At 44.9% G+C, this 21,820-nt stretch overlaps 1 protein-coding gene across 1 annotated transcript in view; it reads right to left on the reverse strand.

Annotated features, from left to right (window-relative positions):
- Nucleotides 1-11,497, reverse strand: part of LOC117650732 (lipase 1-like) — a 30,715-nt gene extending 19,218 nt beyond the window's left edge. Inside the window, exons 1-2 of the mRNA XM_034394323.1 lie at nucleotides 11,423-11,497; nucleotides 9,730-9,916 (exon numbers count right to left, since the gene is read on the reverse strand). Of these exons, the coding sequence (XP_034250214.1) occupies nucleotides 9,730-9,916; nucleotides 11,423-11,497 (262 nt within the window). The remainder of the gene's footprint in view (nucleotides 1-9,729; nucleotides 9,917-11,422) is intronic.
- Between the last annotated feature and the right edge of the window lie 10,323 nt (nucleotides 11,498-21,820).

Consider the following 21,820-nt stretch of genomic DNA (forward strand, 5'->3'; position numbering starts at 1 on the left):
ATTATCAAAATAGCAATAACGTTCTTGCCATTATGATAAAATTGGAAATTAGTGGTGAAGGAGTCTTCACACAAAACAGAAGCAGACACGAAAAAATTTCAGAAAAAGACTGTTCTACCTTGCACTGAAAGAAGGACCTGATTTGACATGTTCGGAGAAAAACGCGATCAAAGATGGGGAAACTGGTCTTTTCCCCTATGCACGTTTGCGGCCCACATCCTCCTAAAACTGCAATTTTTTGAATTCCGGAATGCGGTTTTCACCATTCGACGCAGAAAGGAATGGTCTATAATATGAACTATTAAAAAAAAGTTGCAATTTTTGATCATTTGAGCAGCTCCAGACAAAAAAAAACACTTGGCCGGGGACCCTCTCAGATCTGGCTCCCTCCCGGTTTTTTTGGTTCAACTAGTGAATACGAATTGCCGAAACACAAATTAGGCCGGATCCAACACCGATTGGCTTTTTGGCACGGGTCAAAAACCCCCAGAAATGGCTGTTTTTGAGGGTTTGGGGCTTTTTGGGATCTCGGAACGTGTCGGCTAAAAAATCTACCAATATGGTTTTTCCGAAAGAAAAAAGTGCGCTCTTTCGAATGCCGGGTCGCACGAGGCTCTACGACGTCGGGTTTAGACGCTACGGGCTCTTAAAGTTGCTCAATTTCACTATTTTCACTAAAAATGACTAAAACAGATTTCTTTCTCTCCGGAAGTCGATTGTGACTCTTCCTATTGGCAATCTTCACCATGCAAGGTATTTTTATACCTCAGAGACATAGTTTGGGCAATGAAGTTACGTTTTTCTACCGTGGGGAAAGCCCACACACTACATAGCGTACAAAGCGCCTAGTGGGTAGGCAGCCCCTTGCTCAGGCAAGTCGGGCGGGCCTGCCGCGTCAGGGAAGGCAGAGGTGGGATCGGGGTGGGCTCTATTGGGCTTGATTCAGCGAGCCCATGTGGGCTTCTCAAACCCATGGGGGGGAGTGGGGGTAGCACTTCGGTAAATTTCAATGGCCGCCGGTGCAGGCGAAGCGGGCCTGGCGTGCCTGGCAGCCCGAGCGCCTCAGAGACATATTTTGGGCGATGAGGTTACGTTTTTCTACCGTGGGGAAAGCCCACACACTACGTAGCGTATGTGTCGGGCCCGAAATGGCATACGATTATATGTGGTATAGCCCTTAATGGTAATGGTAATAGTGGGTAGGCAGCCCCTTGCTCAGGCAAGTCGGAGAGAGGCGAGGAGGAGAGGGAGGGAGGGTTCGTGGGCGTTGTGAGGGAGTGAGGTACCCCACCCCCTCCCCCACCCCTTGCATAAAGGAAATATATGGAAAACACTGCAAATTGGATGGAAAGACTTTGCGCCAAAATATGGCGAGACATTAAAGTCTCGCCAAGTTTTGGTCAGACCTGAAAGTCTCGCCAAAATTTGGTCAGACAAAAAAGTCTCGCCACAAAACGGTCAGACACAGAAGTCTCTGTGAGACTTTTGTGTCTGACCGCCACCTAAAGGCCGTAATGCGCCGGACGGTTACGGCCTAAAGGCCGTGGTCAGACACAAAAGTCTAGCCATTTTGTGGTGAGACTTTTGTGTCTGACCGTTTTGTGGCGAGACTTTTTTGTCGGACCAAATTTTGGCGAGACTTTCAGGTCTGACCGTCTGACCAAAACTTGGCGAGACTAATGTCTTGCCTCTGGAGTGGCGAGAAGTCTGACCTTTGGATTTGTAGTGAATATATGAATCAATATTTGTTTCATCCATTGCCAATGTAATTGTATCTTGCTCACACTGTTAAAAAAATTCTGAAAATTCAGACAACTTTTTTCAGACTTGACGTTATGAAACACCAATTAAGACCTTTTTATGAAATTTCATAACTTTTGTCTGAGATGTCAGACAGGGCAATCTGAGACCGTGCTTGGTCTGAATATTTGTACCCAGTCTGAAATTTCAAAATGGGGGAAGTCATAAAATTAAGATTAGGCTGACTATTACAAAACCAGATATACAAAATCAAACGTCGCGCATCAAAGCATTATGATATTGGCAGTTGTTATGTTGAGGGAGCTTGTTGAATGCAAACTGTGAACCAATCACTTCTCAAATGGTTTCGTCCACTTGCTTGCAGCCGCCTGGAGTTACGTTTCAGGGACCTGCCGCTAGGTGGCGCCTGGAGCGCCGCGGCAGATCGCCACTTTGTATTTCCGATTAATGTCATTAAAGTAAATAATTTTTGCAAACAGCATCATCTGTTGCTTAGTAATTATCAGCTCTAGCCTTTAGCAATAAGTTTAAACAAAATTTACTCTGAAGTCGAAAAAACCGCATTTCAATGTTGGCTCTCGCTGGCGTCTGCGTTCGGTCATTAGGTTGGGTGCCCGCATGATCCTCCTTATGTTGTGGCACACATGGGTGATTCTATAAGTGATCTCACCCTCGAACGACGAGTGCCTCAGTCTTACTGCGGACCATCTCGTCTGATTTTTTTTGAGTAGCGATGGTGTCCATCGTGCGCGGAATCCCCGCGCTTTGAAGTTTGCTCTGTCTCTCACAGGAGTAAAATCGTTATCCGTCCAGTAGGTCCGCCCTAACCACCACAATAGGCTGCCCTTTCCGCACAATTGCTGCGGGATGAATTCACACAGTATGTTCAAAAATTTTGGACAAAAAGTATAAATTTTCAGCTAAAGCAGTGGGAATTTTAAGACTTGGCCATGTCTAAATTTTTAAGACTTCATTTTCGCCCAAAGACGAGTCTGAAAATTAATAACGAGTTTATGAAAAAGTACTTCACTCAAATTAGTCTGAAATTCAAATTTTTTTTTAACAGTGAAATATATTGAAAATTATCTTACGCAATACGTAGTTTATATATGGGGGTTTTCTTCGTCCCCTTTAATATATAATGTATTTTCCCCATACAATATTATCTTCGCGAAATGTATGTTTCAATATCTGACACGGTGCCCGTCGTGGGAGGGGGTAGGGTTAGGGGGCAGACTTTTCAAGTAACTTGTCTTAAAATCTTGGCACTCGATGTTGAAAGGCGGCTATTTTTCTAAACATGATTTTATGTTTTTAAATATTGACACAATATATTGAGCAGGGGCATGGTTCTTTTCTATGCTTTTAAGTCTCCAATAAATTTTGAGAAATCCTGTTAAAAAAGTTAACGGGAACAGTTGGGAAAATTTTTAAAACGTCTTTTTTGGATGTAGCGTGAAAAGTTCTCGAATGGCACAGGTGATGGATAGAAATCTGATAAAGAGACGATTAATCGATAATCGATCATCAATCGGTCAATACTTCGATTACTTACCACTAATCGGGTTTAAAAATAATCGCACGATTAACAAAATAATCGCGATTGTTTTCGATTAATCGCCCAGGCCTAGGCGCTGAGTGCTGCGCATTCGATTCCTACTTTTTTGCGTCGCGGTGTTCGTACCACGTGACCCTGGATGGCAGGGGCATTACCGATGGGATGTTAGAAGAAAATATAATCCTACAGGGTCAAAAAGCTTAAAAAATTTGGAAGGGGGAAAAAAATGCTCAATTTGAAAGGGGCCATTTCTAAACAGTTCGTCGGAAAAAAATGAGGTTGTGCTCATTGGATTCCTTGGGTCATTCGCTGAAGTTTAGACCACTGGGAAAGCCTCTCACGGGAATTTTTGACCGTTTCCCCAGGATTTGGGACTTTTTTTGGGAACTTCTGGCAGTTTTTTTTGCCAATATCTCCTGAAGTATGAGTCCTAGCTCAATTCCGACGCAGATTCGAATTCCTTGGGTCATTTTACGTCTGAAAAACCTAAACTCAGCTTCCTTAGCAAAAACTGTAGAAAATGAAGAAATACCCAAATTCAAGTTAAAAACTCAATTTAGAAAAACAGCTGCAGATTGGTTAATAAATTTTTTCCGGACCTGCTACTCAGGATTTTAGCATCTTTCTAGGGTGCTAAAAAACCCCCCAAAAAAGAGCCAAATCGGAGAGGTGAATCCAACCCGGGCACCTCTTAAAAATTCTTGCTCAATAGAGCCCACCCCGATCCCACCTCTGCCTTCCCTGACGCGGCAGGCCCCCCCGACTGGCCTGAGTAAAGGGGGTGCCTACCCCTAGGCGCTATGTACGCTATGTAGTGTGTGGGCTTTCCCCACGGTAGAAAAACGTAACTTCATTGCCCAAACATGTCTCTGAGGTATAAAAATACCTTGCATGGTGAAGATTGCCAATAGGAAGAGTCACAATCGACTTCCGGAGAGAAAGAAATCTGTTTTAGTCATTTTTAGTGAAAATAGTGAAATTGAGCAACTTTAAGAGCCCGTAGCGTCTAAACCCGACGTCGTAGAGCCTCGCGCGACCCGGCATTCGAAAGAGCGCACTTTTTTCTTTCGGAAAAACCATATTTGGGAGATTTTTTAGCCGACACGTTCCGAGATCCCAAAAGCCCCAAACCCTCAAAAACCATTTCTGGGGGTTTTTGACCCGTGCCAAAAACCAATCGGTGTTGGATCCGGCCCCAAATTTTTGTTTCGGCAATTCGTATTCACTAGTTGAACCAAAAAAACCGGGAGGGAGCCAGATCTGAGGGGGTCCCCCGCCAAGTGTTTTTTTTTGTCTGGAGCTGCTCTTTTGGAGTGATGTCCCCCCTTAAGTAGGGTAAACTATCGGCAGGGGTACAGTTTTCGTCATCTGGGCGAATAATTGGGTCCTGCTCTGCAAGTACGCGTCCGTTAGTGATGCGGCCAATGCAGGTAGCCAGAGACACCTTTTGAGCATGCAGGACCGAGACAGCATCGCGTTTGATTTAGCGTGTCAGCCAACAGAGCCACGTTTCTTGTCAAGTGCAGAAAGAGGTCGCTTCGGCCGCCTGTTATTATTTTCTATGCCAGGAACAGGGGTTCAATCTTTCGTTCAATTCGTGAATGTGGACCGGAAAAAACTATTCTTTTTGTCAGGTTCCGTGTCCCCATTTATGTAAGAGGGCATACTGTGCTTGGTCCACGGAAATTCCTCTTGATTGTCCTCATTCGGGGCGTGCCGATAACTGCACCAGAAAAATCACCCCAAACACAGTTATCGTCAGGGTGGGCTCAAACTTCACTGCTGTTTCGGGCATCGTTAGGGGGTTAAGGGGGCACACCAGTGAAAATGTAGAGGTTTTGAAAAACGATCACTCTGAGAAAAGTAACCTATGTATTCGATTGATATTTTATTCGTGGCTCAAAATTATGTCAAAGAAAAGAAAAATCAGTATGGGAGGTCGGGGTGGCGATGGCAAGACGGAGCGCCAGTGCACTTCATTTTTCTGCGACCTCGTCTCACTCCTGCCACGATGCCGCCTCTCTGGATTGAGCCTCGAGCACGGGATTTGAAAATTTCTCAACAGGACACATGTGGCTATGGTCTGAACCACGGGCATGCAAAAAGAATGATTTTGAATTTGTTTTTTCAAAAGGCAAAAATAAAAAGAAATTTTTTAACCAATTTTTTCGCGCTTTCATGGCTGCAGCTCACGTCCTATTTATGGGATAGCCATTTCCGAGGTTCAGACCATAGACGCAAGTTTAACGAACATTTTGCCGCAAACCGCATTAATTTATCTCAAGTTTTGCGCCCGTGAGAGTGGCACAAAGGTACAAAAAAGGTGTTTTGAGAAAAAGCCCTTTTAGTAGAAACATAGATTTGACGGTTTTTTTGGATTATAAATGCGCTATTTGACGTATTTAAGTTCGTTTTGCACCAAAATGACCCTCTTTTTAACTGCGTTTGGGTGGTTCAAGGGTTTTGTAATTAAACTTCAAGTGAAAAAGCTGAACGTTCACAATTGGTCCAAAATATCCAGGAATAATAACCTTTTTAACAACTTCAAAAATGTGCACAAGCCAAAGTAATTGGAATTTTGGGGTGGGGTTTGCGGCATTCGACTCGGGATGAATAGCAGAAAAATAAGATAAAATATAAAAGAAGGCAAAAATTTAACGATTTTCACTGGTGTGCCCCCTTAATATTCTGATGCATTATGACCGTAGGAAGACCCCTGCAAAATTTGAATGAAATCGGACCACTTTTCCCCTAGTGATCTACGTGATTTGCGATATGTCCTCCTCGGCGCTTTATGGGGGAACACCAGTGAAAATGCAGAGGTTTCGAAAACGATCATTCTGTGACGAGAAACCTACGTATTCGATTGATATTTTATTCGTGGCTCAATATTAAATCGAAGAAAAGAAAAATCAGAATGGGAGGGCAGGGTGGCGATGGCAAGACGGAGCGCCAGTACACTTCATTTTTCTGCGACCTTGCTTCACTCCTGCCACGATTCCGCCTCTCTAGATTGAGCCTCGAGCACGGGATTTTAAAATTTCTCAACAGGACACATGTGGCTATGGTCTGAACCACGGGCATGCAAAAAGAATGATTAAGAATTTGTTTTTTCAAAAGGCTTAAATAGAAACAAATTTTTAAACCAATTTTTTCGCACTTTTATGGCTGCAGCTCACGTCCGAGGTTCAGACCATAGACGCAAGTTTAACGAACATTTTGCCGCAAACCGCATTAAATTATCTCAATTTTTGCGCCCATGAGAGTGGCACAAAGGTACAAAAAAGGAGTTTTGAGAAAAAGCCCTTTTAGTAAAAACATGTTTGAAGTGGGTTTTTTTTTTCAGATTATAAATGCGCCTTTTGACCTATTTAATTTCAGTTTGCGCCAAAATGTCCCTCTTTTTAACTTCGTTTGGGTGGTTCAAGGGGTTTGCAATTAAATTTCAAGTGAAGAACCTGAGCACTAACAATTGGCGTAAATATCCAAAAATAATTGCCTTTTTAGCCACTTTTAAAATGTGCACAAGCCAAAGTAATTGGAATTTTGGGGTGAGGTTTGCGGCATTCGACTCGGGATGAATAGCAGAAAAATAAGATAATATAAAAAAAGAAGGTAAAAATCTAACGATTTTCACTGGTGTGCCTCCTTAAAAGGTTGTTTTTTTTAAGCTCATGGTGCTAGTTGTCCGTGAGTCTTAAGGGGGGACATCACTCCAAAATGATAAAAAATCGCAACTTTTTTTTATAAGTTTATACTACAGACCATTCTTTTCTGCGTCAAATGGTTGAAAACCGCATTCCGAAATTCAAAAAATTGCGGTTTTGGGAGGTTGCGGGCCGCAAACATGCTTAGGAGAAAAGCCCAGTTTCCCCAACTTTGATCGCGTTTTTCTCGGAACATGAAATTGCAAACGGTTGCAGGCCTCTAGGGCGCAGTTTTTGAGCTACAGCGGGGAGATTTAGCATGGAAGCTCCTACGACATGCTGCTATGGTGGGTAGCAAAATAATTTGCATTGGTCTATTTTTATTATTTTTTTAACGTTTAAAATTGGAAAATTTTGACCAAAAAAATTTAACAATATTTTTTGGTATGTAACAAACACAACTTAAAATGATTTTTTAAATGTGATTGAGGTACCCACCATAGCCAGACATCTCAGGAAGGCTGTCACAAAATTTCGTTGTTCTAGGTCAAACCGTTTGGCGTCCAGCGCTGCAACCGTGCGAAATGGTCTAACCTGACACTCAAAAATGCGTTTTTGGCCCGCCCTTCTATTCAAAAAATAGAGGGAGGGCCTATGCATTTGCCTTTGTGTCTGTGTGTTGTTGTTGTTGTTGGCGTCTGTGTACAAGGAAGGAGTTGAGCTAGAGTAACCAGATTTGGAGGGTACTTCAGGAGTACCGTCCAAACAAATAATCCGGTGGTGCAAATCCCGTCCGGGTCGCACAAGGGCTGCCGCAGGTGCATCATGGTTTACATGAGCGGGAGGGGGATTTCCGCCATTATTGGTGCTAGCAGGGCACATAAGGGTATTTTTGGAATCGGGGCGACGAGACAAGATGAATGGACCTGGTCCCGACCCCATCGGCCGCTTTTACAAGTTGGCCAGATCAGGATCTTCAAAAAAGGGGGTCGACCGACTAAAAATATTTATTGCCGATTTCGATTGGTCTCAGCAAGACCTTTTCAAGGAGGGGTCGGAAAGGGGGTCCAGGAGCCCGCCTTCATGAGTTATGGGAAAAAGTGCGACGGACTCGTTTTGCGCTCCTGCTGTGCCTCTATTGCAAGGAGTTGCAGTAGCATGGCAAATATGGGTATTTTCGGAATGAGGGCGAAGAGACAAATGAAATGGGCATATTCTAAGGACAGTTGGAGTAAAAAGTGTAAGGACTATTGCATATTGTGAATAGAAGGGCGGGCCTAAGTCACGATGGTACATCGATAACTTTGCTTTACCCGCTCACGGTGTGTGTGATGCGATCGGGCCGAAGGCCCGGGCCTTCGACTGGCCAAGTTGGGTCTGATGCGAGGGCCGAAGGCCCGAGAAAAGGCCGCCGGCAGGCCAAGCTGGGCCGGTCCCCTGTCGAACCGAGTTGCCGGCGCAGCGAAGCGGAGCTGGCAACTCGGTTCGACGGAAGGGCGGGCCCTAGCTTGTTAACGAAAGCGCTGTACTGCCCTGGCTGATTGACTTAGTGTGGTTTTATACTTTATCTGTCAAAATATGAACAATTTTTCTCTTTCCGTTTGGTTTTTATGACGATTTTACAAAAGCACTGTTTTCGGAGTGATGTCCCCCCTTAAATGGAGGGCGCAAGAGGCATAACAGAAGGGAGAGGGGGTTCGTGACATGTCGAGGGGTGATATTGTGTCTGTGACGACTGTTAGAAATTTTCGTCACTTTCGGTAATGTTTTGCTTTTTTAACAAGGTGCTTCGATAACTTTCATAAAGGGTGCCGATAACTTTATTTTGGTAGCCGTTTACTGTGTTTTGGTAACCTTTTTCTCAGGTTAAATAAAAGCGTCACAAAAAGTTTTTGGTGAAATCTTTGTAAGCCACTTCGTAGTCTAGATCCTTCTGAGGTGTCTGGAACAAGTCGGACGGGTATAAGTGTCATAACCAAGGGGAAATAACTTTAGAAAAAAATGTACACTTGAATTAAAATTCAAAAAAATTCATTAAAATTCAAAAAAGTTCATTAAAATTCAAAAAAATTCATTAAAATTTCACTTAAATATTGCAAAAACTTCACCAAATTTCATTAAAATTCACCAAAATTCATTCAAGTTCTCAAAAATTCATTGAAATTCACAAAAATTCTTAAAATTCTCCAAAATTCAAAAAAATTTAAAATTTACAAAATTCAAAGTATTTCATAGAAATTCATTAAAATTCAGCAAAATTCGCAAAAATTCATTCAAAAAATTCAAAGTAATTTATAGAAGTTCAATAGAATTCACCAAAATTCGTAAAAATTCACTGGAATTCAAAAAAATTCAATAAAATTCCAAGAAGTTCACTGAAATTCAAGAAATTCACGAACTTCATTCATTTGTACACCGAAATTCAGAGTTATTTCCCCTTGGTCATAACCTACCCTAGAGGCCCTTGAAAAGAAAGCGATACTCTTAAACTGACGGTAACTGTATAGTTTACCCCAATGAAACATGCCCCCGCCTAAGAGAATTTTTGTGATTACTTGTGCCGCGTAAGAAAGATCGCACACAAAAAAATTTGTACTAAGACCGACCTTTGAAATCGGAACATTCTGAGTGCCTTCCGAAGGCAAGTTTTCGTATTATGGTATTAAATCTCCGTACGATGGTGGAAAAACATCGTATTATGACTGCTTCGCTCGCTTCGTAACCAGTGAAGTCAAATGTTACGATGAGATTGGATCGACTTACCGAGTCCGTCGGGTCGGAAGTACCACTGCTCGTCGCTGGAGGCCAGCCCGTGGCCGAACACGACGGGAATGCCTCCGCGGGTGCCGTTCTTGCTGGCCACCACGTGGTGCAGCACCAACTCGTAGCCGTCCGACGTCACGAACGTGTGGGTTTCCAACGTGTAGCCGTACCGCTTGGCCAGCTCCACCTGCAGGTCGAAGACATAAAAGACGGTTGGCGGAAGCGCGAAGCCAGTAGCGAAACCCGATGCAGCCTTGACCAATTTTCCCAGTGAACCTCTCCCTCCGATGTTTCTCAGTTTAAGGAACGTTACTTAACATTTAAATGGTGGACCAAAGCCAAAAGCTCTGGCCCCACAGACATTTATTTTACGAGTTACGGCTTTCTTTATATATTCTTTTGAAGATGAAACACAGCTTTGGATATTTTGGTTTGTGTCCAATTTCTTTTTTTTTCTTGTTCAAATTAATACAAGATCAGTGGTTTTCCAGATGTAATTATGAACTCATTTCAAATGCAATAACATTTCATTGTATACTAGCGCAATGAGAAGATCACTGCGTTATAAGCGCAAAAAATATTGTATTGCGTTATCGTATTATTACTTTTCTAGCGTAGTTATCACTTTATCACACCAAAACTGTGATGATCTAGGCCCAGACCAGCCAAAACCCAAAACATTATAACGTTTTTAACGAGAATTTTTTTTGGCTGCCATAAACACTGTGGCAAAAAGCTACGGAATATTCTGTAAACAGCTTGTGGTTATTCTCCGTAGCCCCCTCATCAATATTCTCCGTAGGCTCTGACAGTATTCTCTGTAGGACCGCACAGTATTCTCCGTAGGACCTTACAGTGATCTCCGTAGGACTATACAGTCTTCGAGGTCCTACGGAGAAGACTAAGCGGACTAACAGAGAATACTGTGCGGCCCTACGGAGAATACTGTAAGAGCCTACGGAGCATATTGATAAGAGGGCTACGGAGAATCCTGGCAAAAAAATTAACAGAATTTTCCGTACCTTTTTGCCACAGTGAATGCTGTTATTTTAAGGAGTCGCATTAGCCTTTCGATCACTCCAAATTGTTGGAAACTTATAACCTAAGAAACAACACACTCTAACTGTTTACAGTGAAGATTCTCCATATTATGGTGAAAATGTTCCAAATTATGGTGGTGCAGCTGACAAAATAACATACCATTGAGAATTCACTACTGTACCTTACGAATTTCATTGGTGTTACGGAGAAAATCTCCACCAGCCTTTCAGCGTAAAACATTTACAGTGCAGTGATCTTCCAACTTGACAAAACATCAATGCAAGCGCCGATTGCAGCCCAAAATTCCCGAATTGGTGCTTTTCATCCAAAAGAGTAAGTTTAAAATACGAGAAAAATAATCCCCAACAAAGGTACAAAAATTCCTGCCAAACATTTTGCCGTAAAAATTATTGCATTTTTATTTTAAAAAGTACAACAATCATTGTGCAGAGCTTTATTTAGACAGCAAGACAACTCGTGCATTCAAGGCGTTGTTAAATTTAGCCCTTTTTTACCTTTATACAGTTTCCGTGATGCTTTTGTTGTACTGCTCACAACGTATGTTGCAGTGTCTTAGAAATAGGGCTGGGTTGATTGATGAAATTTTGCAGTGGTGACGATTTTTCTGTTTGAGGTATTCAATTATCCTGACCGTAGTGATCGAAGGTCCATTGTGGCAACCGAAAAGTTTGTCAATGGCAAGAGGTTGATCCCTTCGACCGCCCATTCTGACTGCACCGACCGAGCTGTTATTTCCCTGCGCGCTTACCGAACTCATCCAGAACTCGGGCTTGGTGTGCCGCAGCCGCCGCGGGCGGCGCAGAAAGGCGTTGGCGGCCGCCAGCACGGCCAGCACGGCCAGCAGCCGGAGGAGCGTCGCCATGGCGAGTGTCGTCCCGAGCGCGGCAGGTCCGGCACGCGAATAGCGTGTCCGCGGCGCGGGGCTTTGGTTTTGCAGAGTGTCGGACGGCCACTGGACACCGCCAACTTCCGTGAAGGCGACGAGGAAGGCTTTGGCAGAAAAAAGAGAACGGGAAAAGTACGGAACATGTGTGGTCAATTATGTATTTACCTGGACCGTCGCACAGTGGGTCAGAAACCCTACTTCCGTGATCATGGGGCCAAAATTCAAAGTGCCTCTAGAACCTACCCAACATCGCACAATAATTCAAAACTGAAAAAAAGTCGCGCAAAATTACAGAGTGCCTTAATTACTGCCAAATTTCGGGCTTCGAAGATTTAAGGGGGCACACCAGTAAAAATGCAGAGGTTTCGAAAAAACGATCATTCTGAGAAAAGTAACCGATGTATATGATTGATATTTTATTTATGGCTTAAAGTTATATCAAAGAAAAGGAAAATCAGTATGGCAGTGCGAGGTGACGCACAGTGGGCGGAAAGACCACTTTTGACGGGAAAAAGTCGGGCTCCGCAACCCAGATTCCAATGAATGCACTTTCCTAGCTCAAAAAAGTGTGCCGAATTCAAATCTGCCTTTGTTTTTATCATGCGTCTTTTCGTTTTTCTCATAGAAGGCTTGAAAGTCACATGTATCTATTCGCTTAGAAATATCGCAACATAAAGCGCATACATTCGCTGCGTTTACTGAGTCAGTTTTAGATCTAATTTTACAACCCGGATATTTTTAGAAATTGCAATTCACGAGGATTCCAAAACTGTCCTCGGATTGTAATTTCGAGTATATTTGACAAAACTACGGCCGTTTGAAATTTGCATGTCACAAAACACAAAATTCCAAAGTTCCCTTGGGCGGCATAAAAAGCCTCAAGTTGCCCCGCGCTCGCTCAAGGTTCATTTGGGGCCGCAAAGAGTGCTCTCTCGGAGGGAAAAAGAATTAGCTGCCCATAGCTGCCCTTCCGAAGTTTATGGCTCGATTTGTGTGAGCTTGCGTACGAAAAAACGGGTCCCGACGCATGTCAATCGCATAGGTCGTCTCAGGGCATTCCCCTCCCGCCTCCGGCCCCCTCCCTTTCCCCTCCCCCTCCCGTTCACTCCCAGTTCCCCCCTTCCCCTGCGCCCCCTCCCCTTGTACAATGATTTTTCAGTGTTGTCGACTTAGGACAGCAAATATGGGTATATTCGGAATCGGGGCGACACAACTGGTCCAATGACGCGTTCGGAGTCGATCAGTGCTGTAGCTTGGTCTGTAACGTGTCGTTGCCTTATTAGAAGTAGAAGAAGTAACGCAATAAAAACTGTTGCCACAATAGGGGGCCTACGCTGTTGATTTAGTAAATTATACAGAAAATTAATACTATCCGTCCATAGAAAAATCGAAAAATGGCCAGATTTAGAATCAGGATGATGATAATGACCCTCTTAAACCTTGAATAAACCTTGAAAAATTAAAGTCACCCACCTTGATTCACAGAATCTGCCCCTGCAAAGTTCGAAACATGGCTAGATTTAGGATCAGTGACCCTTGAAAACTGATATGGGACGTTTTGACGCGGTATGCTCGAAAAATAAAATTTACCCCCCTTGTGTCACTGGATCTGCCCCAGAAAAAATAACAGGAAAAGTAGCGATTTACATCGGCAACTTTGGCCCGTCCCGTACAGTAAGATACGTACGAATTTCGCCTATGTTTGAACCTGACGGGAATTAAACCTGAGTCTGGGTTAAAATAAATGTCGTTTTCGTCATCAGCACCCTCAAAAACGTCAGAAACAATGCAAAAACTCGAATAAAAAGAATGTTCAAAAAATGCCCCGCTGGGATTGGAACCCGGGTCCGAACTTCTCCGATTCTCTCGAAACTGGCACCATTGGTTTTTTTCTCGTCGCCCCGATTCCAAAAATACCCGTACTACCCTTCTAGCTGCATCCGTTGCCGAGATCCTCCTCGACCCATGTAACCATGATGCACCTGCAGCAGCGTCCCCGGGGCTCGGATGAGGCTGCATACCAAATTTGGTCCAGATGGGACCAGGGGAAAAGTCCTCGGACGGACGAACGGACGGACGGACGCACAGCAGGGATCATACTATATGCCCGTCCCTCCGTCATTTTTCTTACAAATAACAGGAAAAGTAGCGATATACATCGGCAACTTTGGCCCGTCCCGTACATTAACAAATGTGTGAATTTCGCCTTTGTTTAACCCTGACGAATTTAAACCAGGGTCTAGGGTCAAAAATTATGTTTTTTCGTCATCAGCTCCCTCAAAAACATAAGCAACTATGCAGAAACTCGAATGAAAAGAAAGTTTAAAATATACCCCACTGGGATTTGAACCCGGGTCCAAACTTCTCCGATTCGTTCAAAAGTGGCACCATTGGTTTTTTCTCGTCGCCCCGATTCCAAAAATACCCCTACATGCCCTGCTAGCTGCATCCGTTGCCGAGATCCTCCTCGACCCCATGTAGACCATGATGCACCTGCAGCAGCGCCCCGGGGCTCGGATCGGTTTTTGCTGCCCCCGGGCGGTTCTTAGGGTCACCCAAGGAGGCTGCATACCAAATTTGGTCAAGATCGGACCACGGAAGTCCTCGGACGGACGGACGGAGGGACGGACGGACGGACGAACGAACGGACGCACAGCATGCATCATACTATATGCCCGTCCCTCCGTCATTTTTTTACAAAAAATAAACGGGAGGGGCCAAAAAATTAATACATGGCCAGATTTGGAATCAGCGACCCCCAAAACCCAGAGTACGGAGTTTTAGCGCGGATTGCTCCAAAATTAAAATCTATCCCCCTTATATCTCCGGATCCGCCCCTGAAAAGTTCGAAATATGATCAGATTTAGAATCAGCGACCCCAACAACATAGAATACGGATGAATGATGTTTTTCGGACGAGTAATTCGGTTGTAATGACTTTTTCCCGTCAAAAGCGGTCTTTCCGCCCACTGGCGGCGCTCCGGGACGGTCGCCAGCTACCCGGGACTATGGGGGACCACCGCCTGGGCTTAGGCTGGGGTGGGTTAGCGCCGAAAAAGATGCCGACTCACCTTAGGTTGGGTTGGGTTAGAGCCGAAAAAGATGACGACCGACTTAGGTTAGGTTGGGTTACAGCCTGAATCTTGGCCAAATCACCAAAAAAATCGAAAAAAATTGATCACCCCCAAAATTTTCAGGTTAGGTTAGACCCGGGCCTATGGGGGACCACGGTAGGCCTGGGCGATTAATCGATTAATCGAATATAATCGCGATTATTTTGTTAATCGTCCGATTATTTCAAACCCCCGATTCGTGCTTCGGTATTCGAAGTATTGACCGATTATTTAACGATGATCGATTGTCGATTAATCGTCCCTTTATCGGATATTCTATCCATCTCCTGTTCAAATTCTGAGCGGAAACGTCTTGAAAAGTTTTCAGTTAAGGCACAAAAGCTGTCACAGACACTCGAGGTTGCGAGGTTTCCTATCCTCTTATCACATGCTATTTTCACAATAGTACGAGTATTAACCTTTGTTTGTCAATTTCCAAATAATCGGTTTCCCCCGATTAATCGTTGTATTTCGATTAATCGTGTACGTTTTCGATTCCCGATTACCGAACTGCTAATCGACACCAATCGCGATTATTTTATTCATCGGCCGATTACGATTACAACCAATAATCGCCCAGGCCTAGACCACGGGACCAGGCCGGGACTATGGGGTAGCCATACTACTGAAGTCAATTTTGAAACCCCGTGTTCTGAATTTTCAGACCCCCCGGACACTCTAAATTTTTGGACCACCTGTTGTCTGAATTTTCAGACTGGCATGTACTTTGAATTTTACGACTACCAGGTAGTCTGAATTTTCGGACCAATTGGCAGTCTGAATTTTTCGCCTCGCGGGTTTGAATTCTAAGCCACCCAGGTAATAAAATTACCACTTCTGTCAGGATGTATATTTTTGGAGACGCATGTTTTAAATTGCCGAGAAACATGGAATGCATGCACAAAATTGAGCAGTTGTAAAACAGCTCTTGTTGTTCATTGTAGCACCCAAAGTTGCGCAAAACTTTAACTAAATATGATATTGCTGCGAGAGCTTTCCAAGAAAAACCTAGTCCTCGAATGTAAGACTCCAGGAGATGCAGCTGTAAACACTGGAAAGCAGCATGTTGGAACCAGATGCACACTTCGTGGAAACTTTTTCGGCACGATGAAAATACTTTGGGGACAAGGATGAAAGAGGAATGGCAAATTTTCAAAACGCCACCCACTCGCTCATCACCCGCCCCTTTAGTTTGGAAGACGCAATATCAGCATAGGGCTACGCAACTTTCACAGCCTGCTTGCCGCGGATTTCAGATGCTTCAGAGTGCTGACTGCACGCAGCCAGAAGCAATTTTTGAGCACGGAAAGGCGAAGGCAAACCGGCACTGTACACACTGTGCTGAGCGCCGATGTGACACACAAAACTTTGCATCACGACGGAGCGTCGCAAGAAAGATGACACGCGACGCGGACTTCTATTCGGCTGCGATGTGCACTGCTCTGGAGACAAGCTAAAACTGACGCATAGTGTCCAGAAATCCCAAGTGGCCGAGGGATTAAGGGCCCCCTCATCTCCCCCCGCCCCGCGCAGGTAGGCTTCGGCCGGCACGCCGGTCAGCGTTGATTTTCCGAAAGCCCCGGCTCGGCTCGGTAAACGTGGCTCTGCTGCCCACCGCCGGAGCGGCTCGGCTCGGCTCGGGTGACCCGAGCTTCGGTCCAGGCCGAAACCAGGGCAAACGTGTCGCATCCTGCAGCTTCCAGCGGAGTGCAGGCCGATTTTAAACTCAACACTAGATGGCCGTTCGCTTAGCTGAGCAAAAGTTTATGAAGTATCCCCAGACAAAAAGATTTCGCGCCCGTTACGTGCACAGCCCGAGCAAATCTGGGCACAGCACGGGCTTGTACGGGCTCAGCACGGGCACAGCACGGGCAGGTACGGGCGCAGCATCCGAAGGCGGGTCGAGGCTCGAACCCGTATGGGGGCAAATGCGGGCAAGTACGGGCAAATGCGAGCAAGTGCGGGCAAGAACGGGCAGATGCGGGCAGATGCGGGCATACGCGGGCAGATGCGGGCATACGCGGGCAGATGCGGGCACATACGGGCACATACGGGCAGATGCGGCTGCATCCGGAGCGCCTTGATGTTTGTGGCCAAGAAGACCCATTCGTGGACGAGCACGGAAAAGCTAAACACGAGTAATCGAAGCCTGGAGCAGTGCTGCATGCCTGGAAGCTAACTATCTCGTGCCAGGTGAGCATAGAGGTAGTTTGGGTACGGTGATGGACGAGCCGTATCACCCTGTAGCTTAGGCAACCCAAACTAACTCCATGCTCATCCGGCACGAGATGGTACTCATAGCTTCCAGGCGTGCAGCACTGCTCCAGGCGGCTCCAGAATGGGTCTCGGGCACGCAAACCTCAAAGAACACGGGTTGCAGACGCATCTGCCCGTTGCCCGAGTGATTCCGTGCGTAGGGGGTCATTTCAGGTCACCGGGGCCTTGCGCCTGAACTGAGGGTGATTTGGTAGCTTGGGCAATTCAAATTTGTTTTACTAAACGAATACCATGTCCTCATGTGGATAAGTCAATCTAACTTTTGCTTTTCTAGGTTTTGTAAGCTGCTAAAGTGCCGTTTTGTAAGTTCCGTCATGGTCACCAACACCTATAAGACAACATTGCCACGCTGTAGTATGCGACTCAGCCACATCAAAAGAAAACTGGCTATTTCACTCTCTTCCCTGACTTATTCTTCACAAAATTACGGAAGGTTACCTTTGTATCACCACTTGTTGAACCCGAAACAGCCTGTGGGAAAATGTCCACCGTGTGACCATGTGACCTATGCTGCTTTCACAACTGACGGTCTACTGGGGTTCCTTTTCGTTTAAGAACCTCGCGACCACTTGGGATCGAAAGAACATAAAAAACGCTTCCAGAAGCCCGTGCCCGCGGGACCTGGGGCGCACAGTGGGCGGAAAGACCACTTTTGACGGGAAAAAGTCATTACAACTGAATTACTTGTCCGAAAAACATCATTCATCCGTATTTTATGTTTTTGGGGTCGCTGATTCTAAATCTGATCATATTTCGAACTTTTCAGGGGCGGATCCGGAGATATAAGGGGGGTAGATTTAAATTTTAGAGCAATCCGCGCTTAAACTCCGTACCCTAGGTTTTGGGGGTCGCTGATTCCAAATCTGGCCATGTCTTGCATTTTTCTGGGGCAGATCCAGTGATACAAGGGGGGTTAATTTTATTTTTCAAGCATACCGGGTCAAAACGTCCCATATCGGTTTTCAAGGGTCACTGATCCTAAATCTAGCCATGTTTCGAACTTTGCAGGGGCAGATTCAGTGATTCAAGGTGGGTGACCTTAATTTTTCAAGGTTTAAGGGGGTCCTCATCATGATCCTGATTCTAAATCTGGCCATTTTTCGATTTTTCTATGGACGGATAGTATTAATTTACTGCATAGTTTACTAAATCAACAGCGTAGGCCCCCTATTGTGGCAACAGTTTTTATTGCGTTACTTCTTCTACTTCTAATACAAGGCAACGACACGTTACAGACCCAGCTACAGCAATGATCGACTCCGAACGCGTCATTGGTCCAGTTGTGTCGCCCCGATTTCGAATATACCCATATTTGCTGTCCTAAGTCGACAACACTGAAAAATCATTGTACAAGGGAGGGGGAGGGCAGGGGGAGGGGGGAAGGGGGAGTGAACGGGAGGGGGAGGGGAAAGGGAGGGGGCCGGAGGCAGGAGGGGCATGCCCTGAGACGACCTATGCGATTGACATGCGTCGGGACCCGTTTTTTCGTACGCACGCTCACACAAATCGAGCCATAAACTTCGGAAGGGCAGCTATGGGCAGCTAATTCTTTTTCCCTCCGAAAGAGCACTCTTTGCGGCCCCAAATGAACCTTGAGCGAGCGCGGGGCAACTTGAGGCTTTTTATGCCGCCCAAGGGAACTTTGGAATTTTGTGTTTTGTGACATGCAAATTTCAAACGGCCGTAGTTTTGTCAAATATACTCGAAACTACAATCCAAGGACAGTTTTGGAATCCTCGTGAATTGCTCTTTCTAAAAACATCCGGGTTGTAAAATTAGATCTAAAACTGACTCAGTAAACGCAGCGAATTTATGCGCTTTTTGTTGCGTTTCTTCTCAGCGAATAGATACATGTGACTTCAAGCCTTCTATGAAAAAAACGAAAAGGCGCATGAAAAAACAAAGGCAGATTTGGATTCGGCACACTTTTTTGAGCTAGGAAAGTGCATTTATTGGAATCTACATAAGGGTTGCGGAACCCGACTTTTTCCCGTCAAAAGTGGTCTTTCCGCCCACTGTGGGGCGGTCAAACGACGCTTCCAGGCCGTCAGAACTGTTCAAAACGGTAAGGGTGTAAAAATGGATGTAAATTCCGTTCCGGGCCGTAGCTCCTCCATCTGAGGGAGAAAGTTCCCACAACCTCCGCTGAAAAATGCTATTTTGGATGCTGAAAATGACACCGTCAACAGTTTTTACCTATCTTGTAACCCAGCGGTTCAGGAGACTAAACACTTCGCTTTGTAAATTCCGTAATCTGTAAATTCCGTCATTATTTCTGGAAATTCTACCGTATTTCAAAGGGGGAGAAATTAAAAGTTAACTTGTAGCGCTGCCACGCTCAGAGGGGTACTGGGGGGTACTATGTATGCCATCTACACCAAATTTAGCCCGTAAAGTTGAATTTTTTTAAAAAAAATTTGGTACATCCAGAATGAACCTCTCCGCACGGAATCACCCGCCCGTATGTGCCCGCATCTGCCCGCATCTGCCCGCGTGCCCGCATCTGCCCGCGTATGCCCGCGTATGCCCGCATCTGCCCGCATCTGCCCGTTCTTGCCCGCACTTGCCCGTACTTGCCCGCATTTGCCCCCATGTGGGTTCGAGCCTCGACCCGCCTTCGGATGCTGCGCCCGTACCTGCCCGTGCTGTGCCCGTGCTGTGCCCGTGCTGTGCCCGTGCTGAGCCCGTGCTGAGCCCGTACACGCCCGTGCTGTGCCCAGATTTGCTTGGGCTGTGCCCGTAACGGGCACGAAATATTTTCGTCTGGGGTAACGGGCTTCGCTATCGCTCAGCCAATAACAAACTACAAAAGTTTGTATACCTTTTTGACGGCAAAAAAACAAACAAAAAAAAACAGGTTGATTACGTCTATCCGGCTTCCAGCTCGTTGTGTCAGTTTCTGCACTGATGTGCTGGGTGAAAGAACAGGAAAAATGGCGATACACATCGGCAACTTCGACCCTTCCCGTGCCTTGTAGAATGCACGAATCCTTGACGGAATTTAAACCTTAAGTCCAGGTCGAAATCAATGTAAGTTTCATTATCAACACCTTCTTTAACACATGAAATGTTGCAAAACTTCCGTAAAAAAACTTCATTTTCTCCAAAATGTTACAAACCCATCGGGCAACTGTCCTACAAAATTTCACTGTCTAGCTCAATGAAGGCACTACTGTGAGGAGTCAAAGTTTGTGGCCTTTGCGCTTAGGTGATTTTGGTTTCGGAGCATGTCTAAATGGGGTCGCAAGTACGTTTCCAGTCCTCTTGAGCCACTCTCACTGAAGCTTAACACGTCTCTGGGATTTTATTTGCCTCCATCAGTCTTCTGTCTCAGTGTGCTCTGTGAAGCTCTGCTCCGCCTAGAGGGCGCCTCTAAGGTAGGCAACCCATCAGTCACCCGGGCCGCATAACGAACGCCTGTTGGGTAGGCAACCCATCAGTCACCCAGGCCGCATAACGAACGCCTGTTGGGTAGGCAACCCATCAGTCACCCGGGCCGCATAACGAACGCCTGTTGGGTAGGCAACCCATCTGCCACCGACCTTCATAGGAAGCGCCTGCGGGGTAGGCAACCCATCCACCAAACGAGCCACATGGGTTGCCTGCGACTTGTCTATTTCCACCAGTCTCGAAGAGAAAAATTGACGTGCTGCCAGGCGACGTACAAAAAAAAGAAAGTGGAATTGTGGGACAACATTGAAACCAATTAGATATACTTCCATTTTATTTTAAAGTGGGTGCTGCAACTTTATTATCTTATTCTCAGGATGTATACTGAAGAGTCTCAACACTGATAATGAAAGAGCCTTGATCATGACTAAAATTTTGGGCGAGAAATTCCTTGTTACACAAACTTGGGTGAGGAAAGTTTCTTTGCCCAAATTGGAGTGAGGAAGGTTTCCTCACCCAAATTTGGGTCATAATACTATGGAGCCACATCGAGGGGTCCTATTCACAACATCTTATCTGGGCGTTCCCCCCAAGACAATCTTATCTTAAATGTCTGCAAATTTCACTCATTTTGATCAGTCAGAATGAATACGACGGTAAGCGAAACATATTTCTACATGCACTTTTGGTTTCTTTCATCTTCTATCTTAAGATTTACTTGAACATACTCACAAGTTATATTGATATGTAGGTGTATCAAATGATCAAACTATGTGAAATTCAACTGCGTTTAAGGTTACTGTAAAGTAAAAAAAAAGTGAAACATCATTTTTCAAAATAATTGTGGCATCATGTTTGTATTTAAGGTTTCTAGTTGCTTACTATAAGATGAACTAAAACCCAAAATTGAGGCACTCAACTCCCATTATTTTTTGAGTTATTGTAGTTAACGTTTAACATTTAGTCGTTTGCTAAAAATTCTCCTTGCGATAAACCAAAAGTTGTCGAGACTTGACATTTGTTTAACAAGTACTTTATTGATTTGCCTATCTCGTAGCAAAGCTGGATTTCCAAAATTCCAACATAGAACAGGAACTTTTCTCAAAAAACACCAAAAACACAAAAAATACCAAAATTTTACCAAAGTTAGGTAAAAAATTCAAAACGCATTTTCCAAACAGAAGTGACAGCTAATCTATGCATATATTGTCAAATCCGGCTTTGCTAGTATGTTTTCATGTCCATTGTAGGGCGTGCTAACTCAACATTTACTCAGATTTTGAGTGCCTTTATCTCGTCAACGACAAAAGGTAAAAAAGTTATGCACAGGGTAACTTTAATTTAAAATTTGATTTTGAATTTA

This window comes from Thrips palmi, unplaced genomic scaffold (genome assembly GCF_012932325.1).
Source record: "Thrips palmi isolate BJ-2018 unplaced genomic scaffold, TpBJ-2018v1 HiC_scaffold_5, whole genome shotgun sequence".
Classification (NCBI taxonomy): Eukaryota; Metazoa; Arthropoda; class Insecta; order Thysanoptera; family Thripidae; genus Thrips; species Thrips palmi.